This window comes from Balaenoptera physalus (genome assembly GCF_965194825.1).
Source record: "Balaenoptera physalus genome assembly, chromosome: 19".
Classification (NCBI taxonomy): Eukaryota; Metazoa; Chordata; class Mammalia; order Artiodactyla; family Balaenopteridae; genus Balaenoptera; species Balaenoptera physalus.
In genome coordinates, this window is record NC_138900.1 from 19,029,128 (window position 1) to 19,050,076 (window position 20,949).

Sequence of the window (20,949 nt, forward strand, 5' to 3'; positions counted from 1 at the left end):
GTTCCTATGATGAATTCCATCTCATCTGATTAGTACTCTCTAAGCTCTTCTTGCTTGTGTTCCCCTCTTTTTATTTTTAGCCCTCATGCAGTATTGTTTTTAAACAACTTATATTTAGATTTAATTTTTTCCAGTTTTGAGATATAATTGACATATAATATTGTATAAGTTTAAAGTGTACAACATAATGGTTTGATATATGTATACATTGTGAAATGATTACCACAGTAAGTTTAGTTAATATCCATCACCACCATCCATCCATCAGTTACAAAATTTTTTCCCCTTGTGATAAGAACTTTTACCATCTACTCTTTTAGCAACTTTCAAATACATAATACAGTATTGTTAACTATTCTCATCATGTTGTACATTACATTCCTAGACCTTATTTATCTAATAACTGGAAGATTGTATTTCTGACCACGTTCACAATTCCCCCAACCCTACCCCCACCTCTGGCAACCACAAATCTGATTTCTGTTTCTAGGAGGTTTTTTTTGGATTCCACATATAAGTAAGATAATACAGTACTTGTCTTTCACTGTCTGACTTATTTTACTTAGCATAAGGTCCTCAAGGTCCATTCATGTTGTCTCAAATGCCAAGATTTCCTTTTTTTTATGACTGAATAGTATTCCATCACATACATACATAGAGATAAATAGGTAGATAGATAGATACATATATCTTTATCCATTCATCTGTTGATGGACACTTCCATCTGTTGATGGAAACAACTTAGGTTGTTTCCATGTCCTGGCTGTTGTAAATGGTGCTTCACAGAACATTGGGGTGCTGATATCTCTTCAGAATTTCTCTCAGATATATACCCAGAAATGGGTATCATATGATAGTTCTATTTTTGAGGAACCTCCTTACTGTTTTCCATAGTGGCTGTACCAATTTACATTCCCACCAACAATGCACAGGTGTTCCCTATTCTCCACATCTTCACCAACACTTATCTCTTATCTTTTTGATGATAACCGTTCCAACAGGTGTGAGCTGCTGGTATCTCACTGTGGTTTTGATTTGCATTTTCCTAATAACTAGTGATGTTGAGCACCTTATCAAGTACCTATTGGCCATCTGAATACCTTCTTTGGAAAAGTACCTATTCAGGCCCTTTGTCCATTTTTTAATTAGATTGCATTTTTTGATATTAACTCGTATGAGTTCCTTATATATTTTGGATATTAACCCCCTTATCAGATGTGTGGTTTGCAAATATTTTCTCCCATTCATTTGGTTGCCCTTTCACTTTGTTGATCATTTATTTTGCTATGCAGGAGCTTTTTAGTTTGATGTAGTCCCACTTATTTATTTTTAACTTTGTTGCTTGTGCTTTAGGTGTCATATTCAAAAAACTATTGACAAGACCCATGTCAACAAACTTTTTCCTCTATTTTTGTGGTTTCAGGTCTTACATTTAAGTCTTTAATCCATTCTGAGTGATTTTTGTGAGTGGTATAGGATAGGGGTCTAGTTTCATTCTCTGGACTCTCGATTCTATTCTGTTGGTCTATGTGTCTGTTCTCATGCCAGTACTATGCTGTTCTGATAGCTTTGTAATATCGTTTGAAGTCAGGAAGTCAGGAAGTGTGATGCCTCCAGCTTTGTTCTTCTTTCTTAGGATTGCTTTGGCTATTCAGGGTCTTCTGTAGTTCTATATAAATTTTAGAATTTTTTTTCTATTTCTGTTTAAAAAAAGAAGGCCATTTGAATCTTGATAGCGATTGACTGAAGCTATAGATGCCTTTGGGTAGTATGGACATTTTAACAATATTAATTCTTCCAGTCCATGAATGTGGGATATCTTTCCAATTGTTTGTGTCTTCACTTTTCTTCATCAATGGTTTACAGTTTTCAGGATAGAGATCTTTCACCTCCTTAGTTAAATTTAGTCCTAAGTATTTCATTGTTTTTGATGCTATTGTAAATGGGATTGTTTTCTTTGTTTCTTTTTCAGATAATTTGTTGTTAGTGTATAGAAATGCTACTGATCTTTGTATGTTGATTTTGTACTCTGCAACTTTACTGAATTAGTTGATTAGATCTAACAGTTTTTCAGTGGAGTTTTTAGGATTTTCAATATATAAAATCATGTGTTCTGCAAATAGAGACAATTTTACTTCTTCCTTTCCAATTCGAATGCCTTTTACTTCTTTTTCTTGCCTGATTTCTTCTAGTACTATGTTGAATAGGAATGGTGAGAGTGGACACCCTTGTCTTATTCCTGATACTAGAGGAAAAGCTTCCAACCCTTCACCACTGAGCACGATGTTGGCCGTGGGCTTGTCATCTATGGCTTTTATTATGTTGAGTTCCTTCTATAACTAATTTGTTGAGTTTTTTTTTTTAATCATGAATGGATGTTGAATTTTGTCAAATACTTTTTCCACATCTATTGAGTTGCTCATGTGATTTTTATCTTTTATTTTATTAATGTGATGTAGAACACTTATTGGTTTGCGTATTGAACCATCCTTGCATTCCAGGGATGAATCCCACTTGATCATGGTGTATGATCCTTTTAATGTGCTGCTGAATTCAGTTTGCTAGTATTTTCTTTAGAATTTTTGCATCTGTATTCATCAGGGATATTGGCATGTAGTTTTTTTTTCTTGTAGTGTCCTTTGGTACCAGGGTAATTCTGGCCTTGTAAGTTTGGGAGTGTTCCCTCCTCTTCAAATTTTGGAAGTTTGAGGATTGGCATTAATTCTTCTTTAAATGTTTGGTAAAATTCACCAGTGAAGCCATCTGGTCCTGGGTTTTTCTTTTTGGGGAGGTTTTTATTTTTTTTTTAAATTACCGATTCAATCTCCTTACTCATTATTGGCCTGCTCGGATTTTCTATTTCTTACTGATGCAGTTTTGGTAGGTTCTATGTTTCCAGGAATTTACCCATGTCTTCTAGGTTGCACAGTTTTTTGGCATACTGTGTTCATTGTAGTTTCTTATGATCCTTTCTATTTCTGTGGTATCCGTTGTAATGTCTCCTCTTTCATTTATAGTTTTATTGATTTGCATCCTCTTTTTTTCTTGGTTAGTCTAGCTAATGGTTTGTCAATTTTATCTTTTCATAGAATCAACTCTTAGTTTTGTTAGCCTTTTCTATTGTTTTCCTATCTCTATATCATTTATTTTTGCTCAAGTTTCTATTATTATTTCCTTCCTTCTGCTAACTTTGGGCTTGGTTTATTCTTCTTTTTCAAGTTCCTCTAGATAACTAGGTTTAAAAACATTTAATCTAAGATTCTTTATCATTCAATAACTTTAACCCATTTTCATGCATCAGCATGGTTGATATTTATTCCTACCTGAACTGTCTTATTCTAAGCTTTTGTTTTGTTGCCATTTTCATATTTTCTATCTTCTGCATTAGGGGTTGTGCTTTGCTTTTGACTGATTTGAAAAGTGACCATTCTGTTTTAAATTCTAATAGCCACTTTTGCATTTCAAAACACTTAAACAGGTATTATCACAAACCTGCAGTTATTGATTCCCTCCTTTCATTTTTTTTTTTATTCCTCCCGTAGCCACTTCCTGTTAATGATAACATAATCTGGGATTATTGAACCAAATTATTTTTATAAGAAAGTTACTTTTTTTTTACAAAATACATTAAAATTTGAATTATTTTTAACATTTGCAGTGCTTTTTAGCCATATTTAACTATTCATACTTACTTCCTGTATTTTATTTCCACACTCACCATTAGGACTTCTACCATGCATTTCTACTTCAAAAGTTTTTATTTCCAATAATCAAAATTTTAATTATCTATAGTATTTCTATCAAATCAAATTTTTCAGAGCTCTGGAATCTTCAGAGCCCATATATAAACAAGGACTACTTCTGTGGCTTTCACACATGGTTGATATAAAATTACTGACCACACACGTCCTTTTCCCCTCAGAATATTATATATGCTGTCCAGTTTATCACGTTACTATGTGATACACACTAAGAAGATTTTGTGCCTTTGTGAGTAATCTTTTCTTTTTCTCCCGGAAAATCTATGCATTCTCTGTCTTTGAAATTCAAAATGTCATCCAGGTATTGAACAATTTTTCTTATTTTTGCTTTGACCATAGCAGGACCTTTTTATCTGAAGATCAATATTTTCCTTCAGCTCAAGAAAACTTTGTTCTCTAAATAATGCTTTTCTTCTATTTATTCGTTCTGGAATTTTCATTTAGACATGCCAATAATCCACATATTAGATGCCCAACCTCTGTTCTTAATGTCTGTTTTTCTGAAGCTACAGTAACAAGGAGACCCAAGAACAAAAACAGTTCAGAGATCCAGGTTTGTCTCAAGGCAACAGAATGTGCAAAGGTTCTGAGGTGGGAAAGAACTTTGAGCAGTCAAGGAAGAGAAAGAAGACCCTTCTGATGGGATTATAGAGGGAGAGGGGTGTATGATGACATCAGAGAGAAAGGTGGCACCTTGTAGACCACAAATTTAGTGTTTAAGTGTCAGGAAAAGCCATGGAAGGGCTTTAATGAGGGCACTGACAGGACATGACTTAAGTTTCAATGTCAAGTTCACTTTTTCAGGAGGAATGCATTGTGAGGGGGACGAATGAAAATGAAGAGACTGGCTCTGAAGCTGTTACAGTTGGCTAAGAAACAACTATGGTTTAGACTAAGGCGATAGCAGTGCAGAGGTGGGCAGACGGGAGTTTCAAGATAATTGTGTTTAATAGATCAATAGGACTTACTAGTCACCTGGATATAGGAATGAAGGAAAGGGAGGAATCATGAACGACTCAGATTTTTACCTTCAGTAACTGGTAACTTAACTTCCCTTCTGATACAGGGAAGGCTATGCTGAGGGAACCTGCTTAGGAGGGAAAAGTATAGATTAGGGAACAAGCTAAACTGTTTTAACAAAGAGATGATAAAATATAGTGGTTTATATAAAATATAAGTGTACTTTCATTTTCACGTAACAAGCAAGAGGTGAGCAATCCAAGTGGCAGGCAGTTATGCTTTAACATCTGTCTTCTGTCTCTGGGTCCAAGGTAGCTGCTCCAGTTGCCACCATTTCCAGCCAGTGAGAAGAGAAAAGAGAAAGTGGAAGGCAAGCAATTTCCTTTTTAAAGAATGTGACCTACATATGCCCATATATGAGGGCTCCCCCCACAAATCATCCCCCAGGAGAGAAGAAGTCCCCTTACATTCAAGTCCTTATTATATTTCCCATGTTATAGGGCACTCTTGTTTTATATTAACAAAGAACTGTGAGGACAAGAACATATTAGCCTGATGCCAGCCCAGTTTTGGATTCTTACGGAGGTCATTCAAAAGCTGATCTTGCTCTGCCTCTTTATGTGAGGAAAGCATTGTTTCATCCAATGCTTGGCCGTGTTGTGGTTTCCTTGGCGACTGTAATACCAAGATGCGATGGGCAGACATATTCAGACCTCTGCTTTTAGTGACAGGCAACAGATGCCACTTGCTAGAAAAAGAATCAGGTTCTACTCTTGGCCATGGCACTAACTAACTGTGTGAATCTGTTTCTCAGTTTTCTCATCAGCAAAATCATGGTGTTCTTCCAATCATAACATTCTGTTTTCTGTGAGAATGAAAGAATAGTATGCCCAAGGCCAAAAGTGAGTAAGGAGAACGTCTATAGATTCAGAAGCCAGATTGAATGCTAATTCTATCTGTGGCTCTCAAAATTTTCATGTTGGAACCATTTACCAAAGACAATAGATTTTCCTCTAGATCAGAGTTCTCAAACTTGGCCAGATAATTCTTCACTGTGGGTGGCTGTCCTGTGCATTGCAGGATATTAAACTGTAACCCTGGCTTCTCGCCACTAGATGGTAGAAGCATCGCACTCTCAGTTGTGACAACCCAAATTTATCCAGACACTGCGAAATGCCCCTGAAGGGCAAAAGTGCCCGGATTGAGAACCACTGATCTAGATGTATTCCTCTAATCAGGATTAAATAATACACATAAACTTTAATTATCAATAGCTCTATTTTATAGGTAGGAAAACCAGAACATTTCATGAAAAATGAAATTCAATGTACAATGCATAATATAGTCAGAGATCTAAAATGAACTGGCGTCTAAACCATTTCCCATCTTTAATCAATAAACATTATTCCTCTTAAGAGGAGGTGAAAAAATTACCCATATTAAAAACACTGAAAACAAACACCATTAGTAAGCACCATTAAATGATGAATAGTTCTACATCCCTCTAACCTCTTTGTATTCTGTTAACTAGCCCTCCAAGGTAAAAATAATTATGGCTTTTGTTATGGCTTCATATTTCTTTACAACAGTCACTGAACTAATTTCCAATTTGGTAAACCTAATAACTCATGCCATTTAGTTTTAAACAGAATTATTTCTTAATCATCAAGCTAAAGTCATAAGAAAATAATGACACTGTCACTTGAAGGTCATCTCAGTCTACTGTTCACCATGTATCTCATCATACACCCTTAAATTAATTCCAACAGAAAGTCTAAGGAATTCATGGATCAATCTCCCAGCACATAAGGCAGAGTGCTAATACAGTTAAAAGACAATACAGTAGAACATCTTATTTAAACTTTTGATAACAAAACAATACAGAAGTGGAAACCCTCGTGAAAATTTTTTTCTCGTTTTGGTAACAAGATCATTAATACTTTATACTTGTGTGATACTGTAAGGTTTAAAGAATAAAATGAGAGCTCCGTAATACACTTGAAATATGAAAGACAGTATTAGAACTTACAGGCACAAAGTTCCTTAAGTTCCAGGCACGTCTAGTCAACCCTCATTTTTCATCAGGACAACTTCAAGGAGGCCAGCTTACAAAGAAGCCATTCTCTACAGACGGCTCTTACTCACTACATAGTTCTTAGGGTAAACATGTTTATACTTTGACTGAACTGTCACGTGGATGTTATAATCATGGCGATTGTACATCACTACTCGGTGAAATTTCTTGCCTTCTTTCATGATTTCTTCATTCTTTTTTTCAGTGGACATAAGATTTTCTAAAAAGTTTGAATCTTCTAAGTACATCTCATCTCCTGAAAAATAATATTTTAATTTTAGTGTTATTTTATAAAACATTCCAATATATTTGTGATATATAAATCAGTGTTTATTTTTATCTATTTCAGGTGTTTGGAACTGAGATAGTTGTTAAAAATTCCTAATTTTTTGTGCTTATCTCAATTTATTTCTTGTGTTTTTAATACCCCCCTACACTCCCCAGTTCTCCATTTTCCAGCCAAGAATTTTCTTTGGGTACATAAATATTTATGACTAGTATTTTTTCATCCTGAACTATAATTTTTTATACTAATTCATGACTCTCTTTATCCCATTCAATGTTAATGTTGGCCTTGATATCCATATATTTTTGGTGTTTCAATGTGGGCTGCTCTAATCACTTTAAGGTTAAATTACAGAAATTATTATTTACACATCAAAACTGCTAAGCTGTCCCGCTGTAGGATGAATAACAAATACTTTCACAATTCTGAGAAGTGAGATAAGCAGCCGTAAGTGAGACAGGTCACAAAACTCCACTGTTAAGTGGCTACAAAACCTCTATCCTGTACTCGCCCAACAACAATTGACCGCCAACAAACTCTCTTTCAATCAAATAAGTACAGTTTACAAGTTTGCATAATTTAAAATTAAAATGTAAAAAAGTGAGCTAATATATGAGAAAGAACTTTGTCAGTGTCTAGGAAATATATTTATATAACTGTATATAAAGTAATGTATCCAGAATTTCTGGTTATAATAAATACTATGAATATCTTACAGACCTTGATCTTATTTAATTAGTACCTCTGTAGTATGTAAAACAGAGACTAATTCATGTCTCTGTGTGAGACAATACTGCCATACAGCCCAGAGCATTAAATGTGATTACTAACGAAAACATTGATAACTCACTGATTTACCTGGTAAAAGCTGGATCATTCCATCAGCAGTTAATAATGTGATCGGCAGCCATCTTTCCACCCCTTCTAATTCACGATCCAAACAAAATTTGTGCAAGTCAGAGAGAGAGGCAAAGTGTTCTAGTCTTCTTATTTCATAGAACTGTGGAGGTGCAAGCCAAATTTCCTTTGATATGAAGCTTTCAGTTGCCTCTGACGGAGATGACCACTGCGGAAGACAAAGGTAAGGCTTCCTGAAGTTTATTCTATAGACAACACAACTCGAGATCCTTAGATCAGTACCTAAGAGCTAATTGAAAATGTAATATTAATTCATTAATGTGTCTTGCTAGATTCCTCTGAGACAACATGAAAAGATTTGGTGAAGAAAGCTGGGTTGATCCCCTTCAGAGGTTGATTATTGGGACATTGATCCTGAGAACTAGTAAATAAACCAGGATAGATCACAAAGGGTTGACCTGGGAGCATTGTTCAGCATAAAAGGCAGGAGATGCTAGGAAGGCAAGGTGGTTCTGGTCACTCCTAAAGGAAGACCCTGAAGTATAAACTCATGACAGCAGATTGAGAATTTAGTGCCCATTCATTCCTCCCATAAATGGACGCCTTGGCTAGGCACTGAGGATGTGGTGGTGGGTGAGACAAAGATCTCTCAGGCCCTAATAGGGCCTTCAGCAAACAAAATGTAGCGTGATATGTGCCATGTGTTACAATGAAGGTAAAGAGGCCGGAGCAAGAGAAGCTTTCAGGAAGGTCAAGAGACATGACTCAGTCTATCATCCCAGGAGTGTAATAACTGCACGGTATCAACCAGATAGCACTTACCCATTTCACTTAAGTGGCCTCACTGCTGTGACCTGCCCACTTTCCCAAGCCTTCCTTCCATAAGCATTTAGATAAAAAGAGCTGATTCAATTAATATGAAATAACCCCAACAGGTCTTTCTTTAATTGGCTTACTAAATATCTCCTTACACTGGGGAAACTGATTCTCACACCCAAAACCGGGGAGTTGAGATTGACTGCCTTGAATAACTACAGGCCCAAAGTTTACAAGCTTGTATGAGAAACCTGAGAAACTTGTTAAATCTTCAATCTATGGGGCCCAGCAATCTATGTTTAATAAGCACCCTAGATTCTTCTAAAGTTGGCCAAGGCTACATTTTGAAAAACAAAGCTCTGGCCTCAAAGGACCACCCAATCTCTAAGGTATCCATGTGAGTTCAGTGGTAACAATGAAGATAAAGGGTTAAACAATAGGCATTAACTCACTTAATTCAACCTGTTCAGGCTGGTCTAGACCATAGGCTAAAATAACTTAAATAACTTATTGTTTATTGGTTACTTGTCACTAGTAAAACACTAGTTTTACTAGTTACTAGTAAAAGTATTTTGAGCAAAAATACTTTACATAAAATATTTCCAATCCTTAGGATAACTCTGCATACTCTCATTTTACAGATGAGAAAATGAAGGAAGCTCCTCTAACTAAAAAACCTGGGCTTCAAACTCACAGGGTGGTGTGGGGGGGGGGTGGTGCTGGCTCTAAATCCCACTGTTGCCCCTCAGTTTCTGAACTTAGGCAGTACTGACACTTTAAGCCAGATAATTCTTTGTGGAAGGATATTCAGCAGCATCCTTGGGCTCTATCCAGTAGAAGCCTGTAGAAGTCCCTGAGTTGTGACAACCAAGAATGTCTCCTGACATTGCCAAATGCACCTGAGGGTGGGATGGGTAAATCATCCCATGTTGAGAACCACTGCAATGAGAAGCCCGCGCACCGCAACGAAGAGTAGCCCCCGCTCGCCACAACTAGAGAAAGCCTGCGCGCAGCAACAAAGACCCAACACAGACAAAAATAAATAAATAAAATAAATACATTTATTTAAAAAAATAAGAAAGAAAAGGGAGAAAATTTGAAAACATAGCAATAAATCTATTCAAAATAAAGCAGAGAGGAAAAAAGATGGAAAAAAAATGAACAAGGCATCAGGGACCTGTGGAACATTATCAAGTAGTCCAACATACATGGAGTCCCAGAAAACAGAGGGAGGTGAAAAATATTTGAAGAAACAAATAATTAAATAATAAAACAAAAAGAAAACCACGCACATCATAGTCAAATTACTGAACACCAATAATTAAGAGGAAATATTTAAAGTAGCCACACACACCAAAAACACAAACACACATTATGTACAGAGGAACAGAGAGTTAAAAGCAAACTTTTCTATGAGATGATGGATGTTCACTAAACTTCCTGTGGTAATTATATCATGGGATATGTAAGTCAAATCATTATGCTGTCACCTTAAACTTACACAGTGCTGTATGTCAATTATATCTCAATAAAACTGGAAGGAAAAAAAAGCAGACTTCTCAACAGAAGATTATGCAAACCAGAAAATAATGAAGCAACATTTTTAAGTACTGAGAGAGAAAAAAAAACCCAAACTGTTAACCTACATAGAATTCTATACCCAGCCAAAATATCTTTCAAAAACCAAAAGCAAAATAAAGTATTTTCAGACAAACAAAATTTAGAATACTCATTGTTTAGAATGAATTTAGATTCATTCATTCTAAACAAATTTAGAAGATCTGAAATAAATGACATATTAGAGGAAGTTCTTTAGGCAGAAAGATACCAGATGTACATTAAATCCACACAAAGTAATGAAGAGTGCTAAGAATGGTACATATGCAGGTAAACATAAAAGACATTTCCCCCTCATTTTCACAGTCTTTAACAGATTGACTGTTTAAAGCAAAAATAATCAGAGTGTATTATAGAGTTTATAATAGAAATAAAAGTCAAATGTATGACAACAAAAGCATAAATGACAGGAGGGGAGAAATGGAAGTATATTATTTTAAGGTTCTAATACTACACGTGAAATGAGAGATGTATATTGCAAACCCTAAAGCAACCACAAAGAAGTATAGTTAATAAGTCAATAATGGAGATAAAACAGAGTCCTAAAAATACTCAATTAATCCAAAAGAAGTCACGAAAAGAAGAAAAACAGTGCAAAGAATAGACGGGACAGATTAAAAAACTAACAGCAAGATGGTAGATTTGAAGTTAACCTTATTGAGAATAACACTGAATACAAATGATCTAAACACTCCAGTTGAAACGCAGCAACTGTCATATTGGATAAAAAAGTAAGACTATATGCTGCCTACAAGAAACATACTTTAAATATAAAGACACAGATTAAAAGTAAAGAATGGAAAAAGATACACTATGCTATTGCTAATCAAATGAAAGTCTGAGCAGCTATATTAGTATCAGACGGTAAACTTCAGATTTCAGAATAAGGAACATTGCCAGGGATAAAGAAAGATATTTCATCACAATCAAAGGCTCAATCCATCAAGCTTGAATAGTCCTATGCAGCACCTTACAAGGGAGCTTCAGAACACACAAAGCAAAACCAAATGGAACTGAAAAGAGAAAAAGACAAATCCGCAATTAGTCTTTGAAGATTTCAGCATTCCTCTCTCAGTACTTGATGGAACAGGTAAATGATATGGAAGACCTGAGGACACTATCAACGAACTTAACCTAACTGACAGTTCTACAAACACTCCATCAAATACAGCAGAATACACATTCTTTTTAGGTGCAGAGGGATCATTCACCAAGGTAGACCATATTCGTGGCCATAAAACAAGTCTCAAATGAAACAGCCTCAAATAAATTTTAAAAGACTGAACTATGAGGAAACACTTAAACTGCTGGGGGTTGAAATGAGTTAATGCATGGCAAGTGCTTAGGAAGGAGCCTGGCACCTGATCAGCGCTGGCAGAGCTCCCGGCGTCTCCGCTGGCCTCCCACTGGAGAAACCGCGTGGGGAGACATCGTCGAGGCCCTGGGACTGTGAAGCCGGGGAAAGTAGAAAGCAGTTCACCAAGGTCATGGCTTTGGCCTGCTGGGCCGGGGGCCGGACCACCTGGGTCCCATGCCCGCTCAGTCGCGTACTGGCTGTATGTCCCTGAGCAAGCGAATTAGCTTCTCTGGGCCCAGCCTATCTGGAGGTTCCGGGTGGGCCTGGGCCGCCGGCCGGGGGTGGGGTCCTCATTCCCAAGCTCCCGTGGGTCCCCACTCCGCGCCGGGAGGACGCCCTACCTGGCAGTCCACCACCTCCACCAAGTCGGGGAAGACCGGCGGCGGCTCGCACAGGCAGCACAGAAAGAAGGTGGTCTCGAAGCGGCGGCCACGGCGCTGCGTGAAAGGCGTGAGCCAGGCGCTCCACTCGTGCAGCGCCCAGATGTCGGGAGTGCAGTCTAGGTGAGCGCACAGGCGCAGGAAGTGCTGAGGGTCTCGGCGGACGCGGGCGCGCCAATCGGCCAGGGCCGGCGGCGGCGCGAGGGCGCGACCCGGCTCGGGCGCGGCGGGCCCGGGGCCCCTGGGCCGCAACAGCAGCACGCCCGCCTCCTCGAAGGCCTCGCGGATGGCGCAGATGCGGAAGGCAACGTCATCCGGCAGCGCCGCCTCGTCCCCGTCGGGGGCTCCGGGCCTGGCCTCGGGCAGCACCGGGAAGGTGGCGCGTCGGGGCGGCGCCGGGCCCAGGCCGAAGCGGGGTGGCCGGTGGTGCGGCGCGAAGAGGCGCAGCCAGTCGGCCGAGCGGTCTGCCGCGTCCAGCACCCCACCCGGGAAGACGTGCGCCCCGGGCAAGAAGCCTTGGCGCGCGGAGCGCAGCAGCAGCAGCAGCCGGAAGCCCTCGGCGGGCGGCGGGGGCCGCGGCGGGGCGGCGGGGACCGGGAGCGTCCAGCCCGCAGCCAGCACCACGGTGGCCGCCCGGCGCCAACTGCTTGGGCCCGGCCGCAGGGGGCCGCTCATGGCGGGTGGCGGCGCGCGGCTTCCGGGCTCAGGGTTCTGGTGCGGCTGGAGTTTTCCCCGGGCTTGAGGACGGAGGTCGGCGTCTCGCTGGGTGAACTCCCGGCAAGGTGCGCGCTGGACGATCGGTGAACCCGGGCTGTTTGGCCTCACCCGCGCCTGCCTGTAAGGGGGATGTGCCAGCGCGGAGAAGCTCCGCCTCGAGTGCCCTTGTTCCCAGCCAGGTCACTCTCGCGGGGCAAGGGCTGTCACAGCCGCTTGCTAGGAGGGCCTCAACACCCTCACTCAGGACACTTGGACCAAGAGCAGGAATGCTTATGATCGCACAATGACCTGTCGAGGTAAAAGTGCGATGCAAACCTAGGCCTGGTGACACCTCCCCGACCAAAACCTGAGAACTAGGACTTTCTCGATTAAACAAAGAGGGTTTGTTTCCTTTGGCGGGGGGGATGGGGTGGGGGTGGATATGGGGGGCGTCCAAGGGCTAGGTGTCCGAGCTTTGCAGGCTCACATGAACCCCAGCAATGAGAAACTGATGCATGAACCAGATACCAAATTACAAATTTCACACTGCACAGTCTGAGTTGAAAGGTCCTCCTTGAATCCCCAGACAAGCTCCTATCTTGTGATCTGGACACCTTTTATTGTCAGGGCACCTGGGAACACCTTAAGCATCTTAGGTCATTGGATAATTTCCACTTTCATGGGAGAATTTTAATCCAAGCCTAGAGATGGAAATTTCGCTCTGCTCCACCTTTAGAAAGAGCCTGTTAAAGCAGTCTTCTCTTTTATAGCTCCTTATTAGTTACCAACAGTTTCTCCACAATTGCTATTATAGTTGATCACGCATTTGTTATGTGTCCGGATGAGCATATAGACTACTGTTGAGCCTCATTTTCAAACTATCATTTTAATGTGGGATATTCCCTGGGGGAGAATCCAGAGATGGCACCAGCAGTATTTAGGTTGATTTTTGTTGGCATCATTTTCTAAAGATGCAGATCCCTGTGTATTGACCACATCCCAGAAACAGGAAACAAGACCACATGTTTAGAAAAACACACAAGAGGCCAAGGGAGCACACATGTACTGGCAGGTTGGGGGAGGGGGGTGGAGTCTGCCAAATTTCATGCATCTTGAGTCTCTACATAATCCACAATTAGGGACCCCTCCCTTATCTGCTTTCCCACTGCATGGGTCTCTGCTCTGAGACAATCACTTCACAGTCTATTGTGGAGTCTAGGATGGCACCCTGGAGCCTGTGTTTTTAACAATCCCCCAACTTCTCCAGGTGATTTCAGTGCTTTAAGCCATGGGAAGCCATAAAAGGTGGCGACGTGATTAAGTTCATATCTTCAAAGGTCACCCTGACAACAGCATGATGACGCAATTGGATGGGGCTGTTCTGGAAGCCCGTGGAATGTGCTGGGGAAGAAATGGTGAGGGTCTAAACTAGGAGAGTGGCTGTGAAGAGGGGGTGAGGTGGGAAGAAGGGAATGATTCACTAGAGAGTATTCAGGAGGTAGACTTGAGGTAATGTGGTAATTGGTTGAATATGCAGAGCAAGGGAAAAGAAAGAATTAAAGTTTTAGCTTGGGAGGTTGAAAACTCGGTGGCTTCAAACAGTAAACATTTATTATCTCACAGTTTCTGTGGATCACGATTTCAAGAGCGTCTTAGCTGGGTTGTTCTGTCTCCGTATTTCCCATGAGATTGTGGTGAGCATGTCAGCTGGGGCTTGATTAGGGGCTGAGGGACCCATTTCTACAATGGCTCACTCATATGGCTGTTGGCCAGAGGCCTCAGTTCCTCACCATATTGGCCTCTCCATAGTGCTGCTGGGATGTCTTTGAGACATGGTAGTTAATGATTCCAAGAGAGAGGAAGGAAGAAGTCATGATGCATTTCCTGACTCAGCCTCAGGAGTCACATTCCATCATTTCCACAATATCCTATTGTTACTCTGGTCAGCTCTATTCCGTGTCAGAGGGGACTACATGAAAACACCAGGTGGTGGGGACCACTGGTGGTCATCTTGGAGGCTGGCTACCACAGTGGATAAAAAACCATGGAAGCATTAGGAGAAAATAGGTAAATTCCTCTATAGTCTTTGACTCAAAATCTAGAAGCATAAGGGAAAAGATTGATCAATTTGACACACCATGCATATTTATAACTTTATTATGACAAAAGACACCATAAGAAAGTCCAAGATATAATAAACTGAGAAAATTATCTCTAATGCTTATCACAAAGGACTGAGAAGAAAAAACCTCCAATTGTGTAGAAAATGGGCAAGAGATATGGAAAGGCAGTTGATTGTGATTTATTTAAGGTCACATGTGCAGCAAGTGTTGGTTGGAATCTGTCTCCAGACCTATTGGCGTGTCCTCCGAGTGTCCTGCCCTGCCCTGTTCTGCCAGGGGCACAGTGCCAGCTACCCCAGGCCTGACAGTAAGTGCACACAACCATCCCCTACTAGGGCTAGCAGTTACCATGTGCCACTTGATCACAAGAGTTGAGTCACTTTGTTTATGACAACAGTTGCTTACTTCAGAGAAGGACACTTGAGTCTTGGTTCTTATGTTCCACTGGTCTGGTCTTCCCCAGCTATCTTTACAATAAGAAATGTTCTTATTTGATTTATCAGAACATGCATGATCCTAAAAGAAAAAAAAAACAACTTTCCAAACATGTCATATTGTTTCTTACCCATAGCTCCAAGTGGACTTTTATTTCAATCTCTACTTCACTGAGCCCAAATTCATTTCTGTTATCCATTATTTATCAAGTTTTTCAGTGGAAAAAGAAAGGAAGAGAATGCGGGGGCTAGCCATGGAGAGATGACTTCAGCTTGGAGAATCCACAGTAGCAGGAGAGTTTGTTCAACCTGCCTAGAAACGAAGGCATGTCACTGCAGTTAAATGGAATTCACCTATGAATGACCAGCAACATCCAGTGCACCAAGAATCATCACATAAAAATGATTTCTCAAAATGTTTTTTGAAAAGGGTTTAGAAAAGGTTCACAATATGTTTTCTCAAAAATGCATAGATTCCGCTTAGGTGACATTCTGGAGAAGGCAACACTGTAGGGACAGAAATCAGATCAGTTGTTGCCAGATCCTGGGGTGAGAGGAAAGGATTGCCTACAAAGGACATGCGGGAACTTTTGGGTGGTGATGAAAACATTCTGTATCTTGATTGCAGCGGTGGATACATAGTTGTACATATTTGTCAAAACTCAAAACTGCACACCTAAGAAGGGTGAATGTTACTGTATTTAAATTATACCTCAATAAGTTTGACTTTAAAAATGTACAGATTCCAACTTCTAGATCAACCTGAATTTCCCTCTGTAACCTTGACCTTTTTATTACATACCTTCTTTCATTGACAAGTTTATCTAGTTTTAATCTTCAAAATGATTTCCAGCAGATTTTACCTAAGTTATAGAAAGTTAATGTTTTCATATATATTGCTTCTTTTGCCCAACCGTCCCATTTTAGGCAGCCAACATTTATTGAACCCTGTGCCTGAAAAAAGTCTTATCTCAATATCCCTATGAAGTATACCCTATTATTACTCCCATTGTAAGGATAAGGAAATTGAGGTCAGGGAGATTAATGAAAATCTTCAATAAGAATGGATCTGAACTCAGGGGTACCCTATTCCATAGTCAGTGCTCCTAACCTCGATGCTATTCTGTCTTGATGCTGCATTTCAAAACGTGCTTCTGATTCCCTGCAGGTAAGATTCCAAAAGTTTTGCTTTGCCTGTCTGTGGCGCCTGGCGGGGTGGGGGAGGGGGTGTGTGTTCTGAAATTGTTTCTCATTATAAATGAGACCCTAACTGTTAAAATTTATATTTTAATAACTAATATTTTCTAGATGATAAGAGCATTCAAACTTTTATTGTAAAAACAATGTAACAATATTAAATAAAAATATATTGAAAAAATACCATTCATAATTCCACCACCTTAACATACATTTTCATTTCTGTATATTTCCTCTTAGATCTTCTCTATGTGCCTAACACATACCTACAGACAAAGGACATTCAAATTTGCTTTCTGACAACAGCATGTTAGAAGGACTCTTGAAAATCGTTTTGCCAACAGGAGTTCTCATTTGGCTTATTTACGTTTGTCATATAAGCCTTAAGGTTATGACATTCTAAACTGAAACACCAAAGAAGCAGGATGCCCAAGATCTCACAGTACTGCAATGAAAACACCCGCAATCCTCTGTGTAATGAGATGAAAATAAGTAAATGAAAGAGAGGAATGCTTTTCCAGAAATCCATCTTGTGCTCATGGACAGAGGGCTGCAGCATGTGGTCAGTTCCTGCACCTTCGGTCAGTTCCTAAGAGCCAAAGAAACAGTATTTGAACATGACTTTGATCTACATTGACCACAGCCAAAGATCGTTTATGTGGAGACCTACTATTCTTCCTGGATTCCATCCTGCATTAAAAGATGAGTATAATTGTATTGTAGAAAAGCACTTGGAGATTTATAATCCTGGAGTCTTTCTGAACATCTCTTTATGTAACGAAATATGTGAAGGGTAAATATGTTGATCAGGATATTCACTTCAATTTAAATGTGCATGAAGGACTTCCCTGGTGGCGCAGTGGTTAAGAATCCACCTACCAATGCAGGGGACACGGATTCGAGCCCTGGTCCGGGAAGATCCCACATGCCGCGGAGCAACTAAGCCCCGTGCGTCACAACTACTGAGCCTGTGCTCTAGAGCCCGCGAGCCACAACTACTGAGCCCACGTGCCGCAACTACTGAAGCCCGCGCGCCTAGAGCTCGTGCTCCGCAACAAGAGAAGCCACCGCAATGAGAAGCCCGTGCTCCGCAAAGAGTAGCCCGCGCCCGCTGCAACTAGAGAAAGCCCGCGCGCAGCAACAAAGACCAAACGCAGCCAAAATAAATAAATAAATAAAAAATAAATGTGCATGAAGAAGATTAAGAATATCTTAAAAAATCATAAGAGTTGATAGCTGAATCATTTGGGAGTGCCTTTTTCAACTAAGTTATAAATGCTGCACGTTATCTTTAATTTTTAATTATTAATAGCCATTTAGTTAGACGTGTCATTCAAACAGTAGACACGGAGCATTTAATTCCAACTAAGATCTGTTGCCATATACAAAACAGCCCATGCTGTGCTAGTTTCCCAACATCAGGCAGCCAATGCAATTATACTTCTGAGGGCACCAGGTCAGTTACAGAATAGGATTCTCTTAGACTCCATGACAAATGATGGGATTTCACATCTGTAATTTACCAGAATCAGTTTAGATTGCTGGGTAAAACAAACTGTTTAATAATTACTAGGCTTTCTTGGACTCAGACTTAGAGTCTGAATTTAAATTCCTAATCTAATTTAAACACTATAAATAAGTAGCATTTATACAAATTTGCTTTTAAGTCCAGACACTAATTCTGATGTGAACTAAAATCACAGTAAGCTTAGTTCATTCTGATTTTTAAAATTCATATGGAATTTTACCAACAGACCAATTTTAGACAAACTAAGATTCCGTTTCCATACACACCAAAACCAACAATGACAACCCCGTCCCCACCAAAACCCCAGACAAACAAAACAACCCTTTTTTGTTGAACTGCATTCTGTTAAATGTTTTAAGCCCTGGAAGGGAGCTTTGAGTTAATCAGTCAGCCCCCACCCCCATCCCCCGCCCATTTCACAGATGAGGGAAGTGAGGCACAGGGAGGTCAGTGACTTGTCTGAGGTACTCGGAGAGAAAGGCAGAGCCCTGCCTGTCACAGCTGGTCCCACGTTGCAGGAGGAGGCATTCCCCAAAGGAAGGCAGAGGCCAGTCCTACAGCACTTTTCTTTCTTAGCCTGCCTTACAGGCTCACACTTTGGGGCTTGTACCCTTCACAAACATTCATTACAGAACAGAGAACTGCATTCTGAGAAGTAACTGTGTAGCTAAAAATGTATCAATGTGCACATTGAAAAGGAAAATGCAGCGTGATCAGGGTCCTCATGCAAACTAGAACTCTCTTCAACCCAGACTGCTTTTTAGTCATTGGACAGCACACATCTCTTATGTAGCTTACTGTAACCCTTAGGTAAATCGTGAAGCTTATGCTCTAATTTGACTTACCAAAAATATTTTCCCTTGTGGCATTTAAAAGCATACATTCTTAGAGAACAGAAAAAAGAATTTGCCAGGCATGTTTTTCTTCTACAAACATTATCATGTTTTCTGTTTTTTTCTAATAGGAATAGTTGAAAGTTCCCGTGATAAGTGCCTTGGCGTTCCAAGTTCTTGTCTTCTCAGTATCAGATAAAGCTGTGCTATTTTTCCCAAAAGAGAAGCCAGGCATGTTTTCTCTTACAGGTATTAACTTTACAAGAGATTTATAATAGCACTTAACTTTTGAGGTAAAGATCTATCCTTTGACTTGTACCTTTAATTTAGGAAAGTAGACTCTAACACTGACCATTATCATATATACCCTATATTAAATATTTGTAATTTTTTTAATCACTTGTATCATGGTATAAGATCATAACAAATATTTTTAGAAAATTAATGACTTTGATATCCAACATCTAAATTGAATCAGGCTTCTACCAGAAAGCAACCTCTTGAATTATACATAGAAATGAGAGCAGGGAGATCTTGCTGCTATTGAGCAGCATATTGCTCAAGCAGAAAGTGATTTTGCTTACATCATACAGCAAAAGTCCTGTTAGGCAATGTTATAACTCCAAATAATGCCAAATATTACAAATGCTTAACATTTTCAAAGAGTTGTTTAGGTTAACATGTCCACAGGATAAATATGTTTATTGTAATTCAGCTTTTTTGGTGTGTGTGCAATACTTTATCACTAATTTCAGTAAGCAGAGGAGTCTCAGAATCAGGTACACATCTGATTGCACATGTAAGTAAATAGTCAAGGATCTGCCAAGTGGGTGGAGTGAAAACAAAAAAATTTGCTTGTCCCAATTGATCTCTATGGATTACACAACTTCCACACTTGATCTTAGCCAAAAGGCAGAGAAGCAATGGATTACACAACTTCTGATGGGTTGTTTCTTTAATAGATTCTGATGAATCATGAACAAAAACTCGTTGATAAGGACAAAGAATCACAGTTTTAGAGACAGTAGAATATATTTAGGGATATTTTCCAACACTGGGTCACAATATGCCCCAGCCTCCTCTTTTTTTTTTTTTTTTAAAGATTTAATTTTATTTATTTTTGGCTGCATTGGGTCTTCGTTGTGGTGCGCGGGCTTCTCATTGTGGTGGCCACTCTTGTTGCGGAGCATGGGCTCTAGGTGCAAGGGCTTCAGTAGTTGCAGCACTCGGGCTCAGTAGTTGTGGTCTAGAGCAGAGGCTCACTAGTTGTGGTGCACGGGCTTAGTTGCTCCACAGCACATGGGCTCTTCCTGGACCAGGGATCGAACCCGTGTCCCCTGCAATGGCAGGTGGATTCTTATCCACTGAGCCACCAGGGAAGTCCCCCCAGCCTCTTCTTGCCTGAAAGAAATGAGACTTTGGGGAAGGTGACAGAGATTCTGTGTTGTGTTGTATGTGGGATGAGGAAGAGGGGAGTTAGAAAACTTTCTATGTCATTTCTGAAGGTACCCTGGGAAGGCAGGTGTAAAAAGAATTTGACATGACCCAATTCAGTCACCCAGACTAGATGAATCAGAAGGAGTTGCTTTTATTAGTTATTGTGATAGAACTCTTAATCGGCTTAAGACTTCGTGGCTCTTTTAAAACCATTATCACAGAAACACACACACAGATCCTCTGCTTTCACTATCTACAGTACTGGAATCTGTGTGCTCGGGAGGAGTGGGAGTGAGAGTGGGTGATCAAGGCTGGGAGGGTGGCCCGTCAGACTGGGTGCCCAGACAGCACTACTGCTGCTATTTGCTTCTGACCCTTGACCTTCCAAACTGCCCTTGTGAAAAATTGCCAATTCCCTCCTCCTAGTCCCCTTTCTCACTTCTGGGGTGAAAAAGAGAGAGAAAAAAAAAAAATCCATGTCACTTTTCAGCCAAACCAACCTCTGGGTTTTATTCCAAACTACCTTCAGAGTTAAACGCATCTGTTTTCTCAGCCTTACTTCCCCAACAAGGCTCGCTCTGATCCACAGGTG

The 20,949-nt window shown here is 40.1% G+C and overlaps 1 protein-coding gene and 1 long non-coding RNA gene across 2 annotated transcripts; one reads left to right on the top strand and one right to left on the bottom strand.

Moving 5' to 3' along the window:
• Positions 1 to 5,980: 5,980 nt before the first annotated feature.
• Positions 5,981 to 12,933, bottom strand: NUDT19 (nudix hydrolase 19). Its single transcript, XM_082438544.1, has 3 exons — positions 12,071 to 12,933; positions 7,940 to 8,147; positions 5,981 to 7,051 (listed from the first exon to the last, which is right to left on the bottom strand). The coding sequence occupies exons 1-3, from the start codon at positions 12,782 to 12,784 to the stop codon at positions 6,846 to 6,848; spliced, it is 1,128 nt and encodes a 375-aa protein (XP_082294670.1). The 5' UTR covers positions 12,785 to 12,933; the 3' UTR covers positions 5,981 to 6,845.
• Positions 12,934 to 13,013: 80 nt separating this feature from the next.
• Positions 13,014 to 15,493, top strand: LOC309649055. Its single transcript, XR_014256933.1, has 3 exons — positions 13,014 to 13,122; positions 14,073 to 14,220; positions 15,117 to 15,493. It is a non-coding gene; the product is annotated as an uncharacterized lncRNA (long non-coding RNA).
• Positions 15,494 to 20,949: the final 5,456 nt, after the last annotated feature.

Coding starts and splice junctions, on each gene's coding strand:
- NUDT19 (XM_082438544.1), bottom strand. CDS start 12,784: ATGAGCGGCCCCCTGCGGCCGGGCCCAAGCAGTTGGCGCCGGGCGGCC. Junction 8,148..12,070: donor TGGAGGTGGTGGACTGCCAG/GTAGGGCGTCCT, acceptor TGTCTTCCGCAG/TGGTCATCTCCGTCAGAGGC. Junction 7,052..7,939: donor AATGATCCAGCTTTTACCAG/GTAAATCAGTGA, acceptor ATTATTTTTCAG/GAGATGAGATGTACTTAGAA.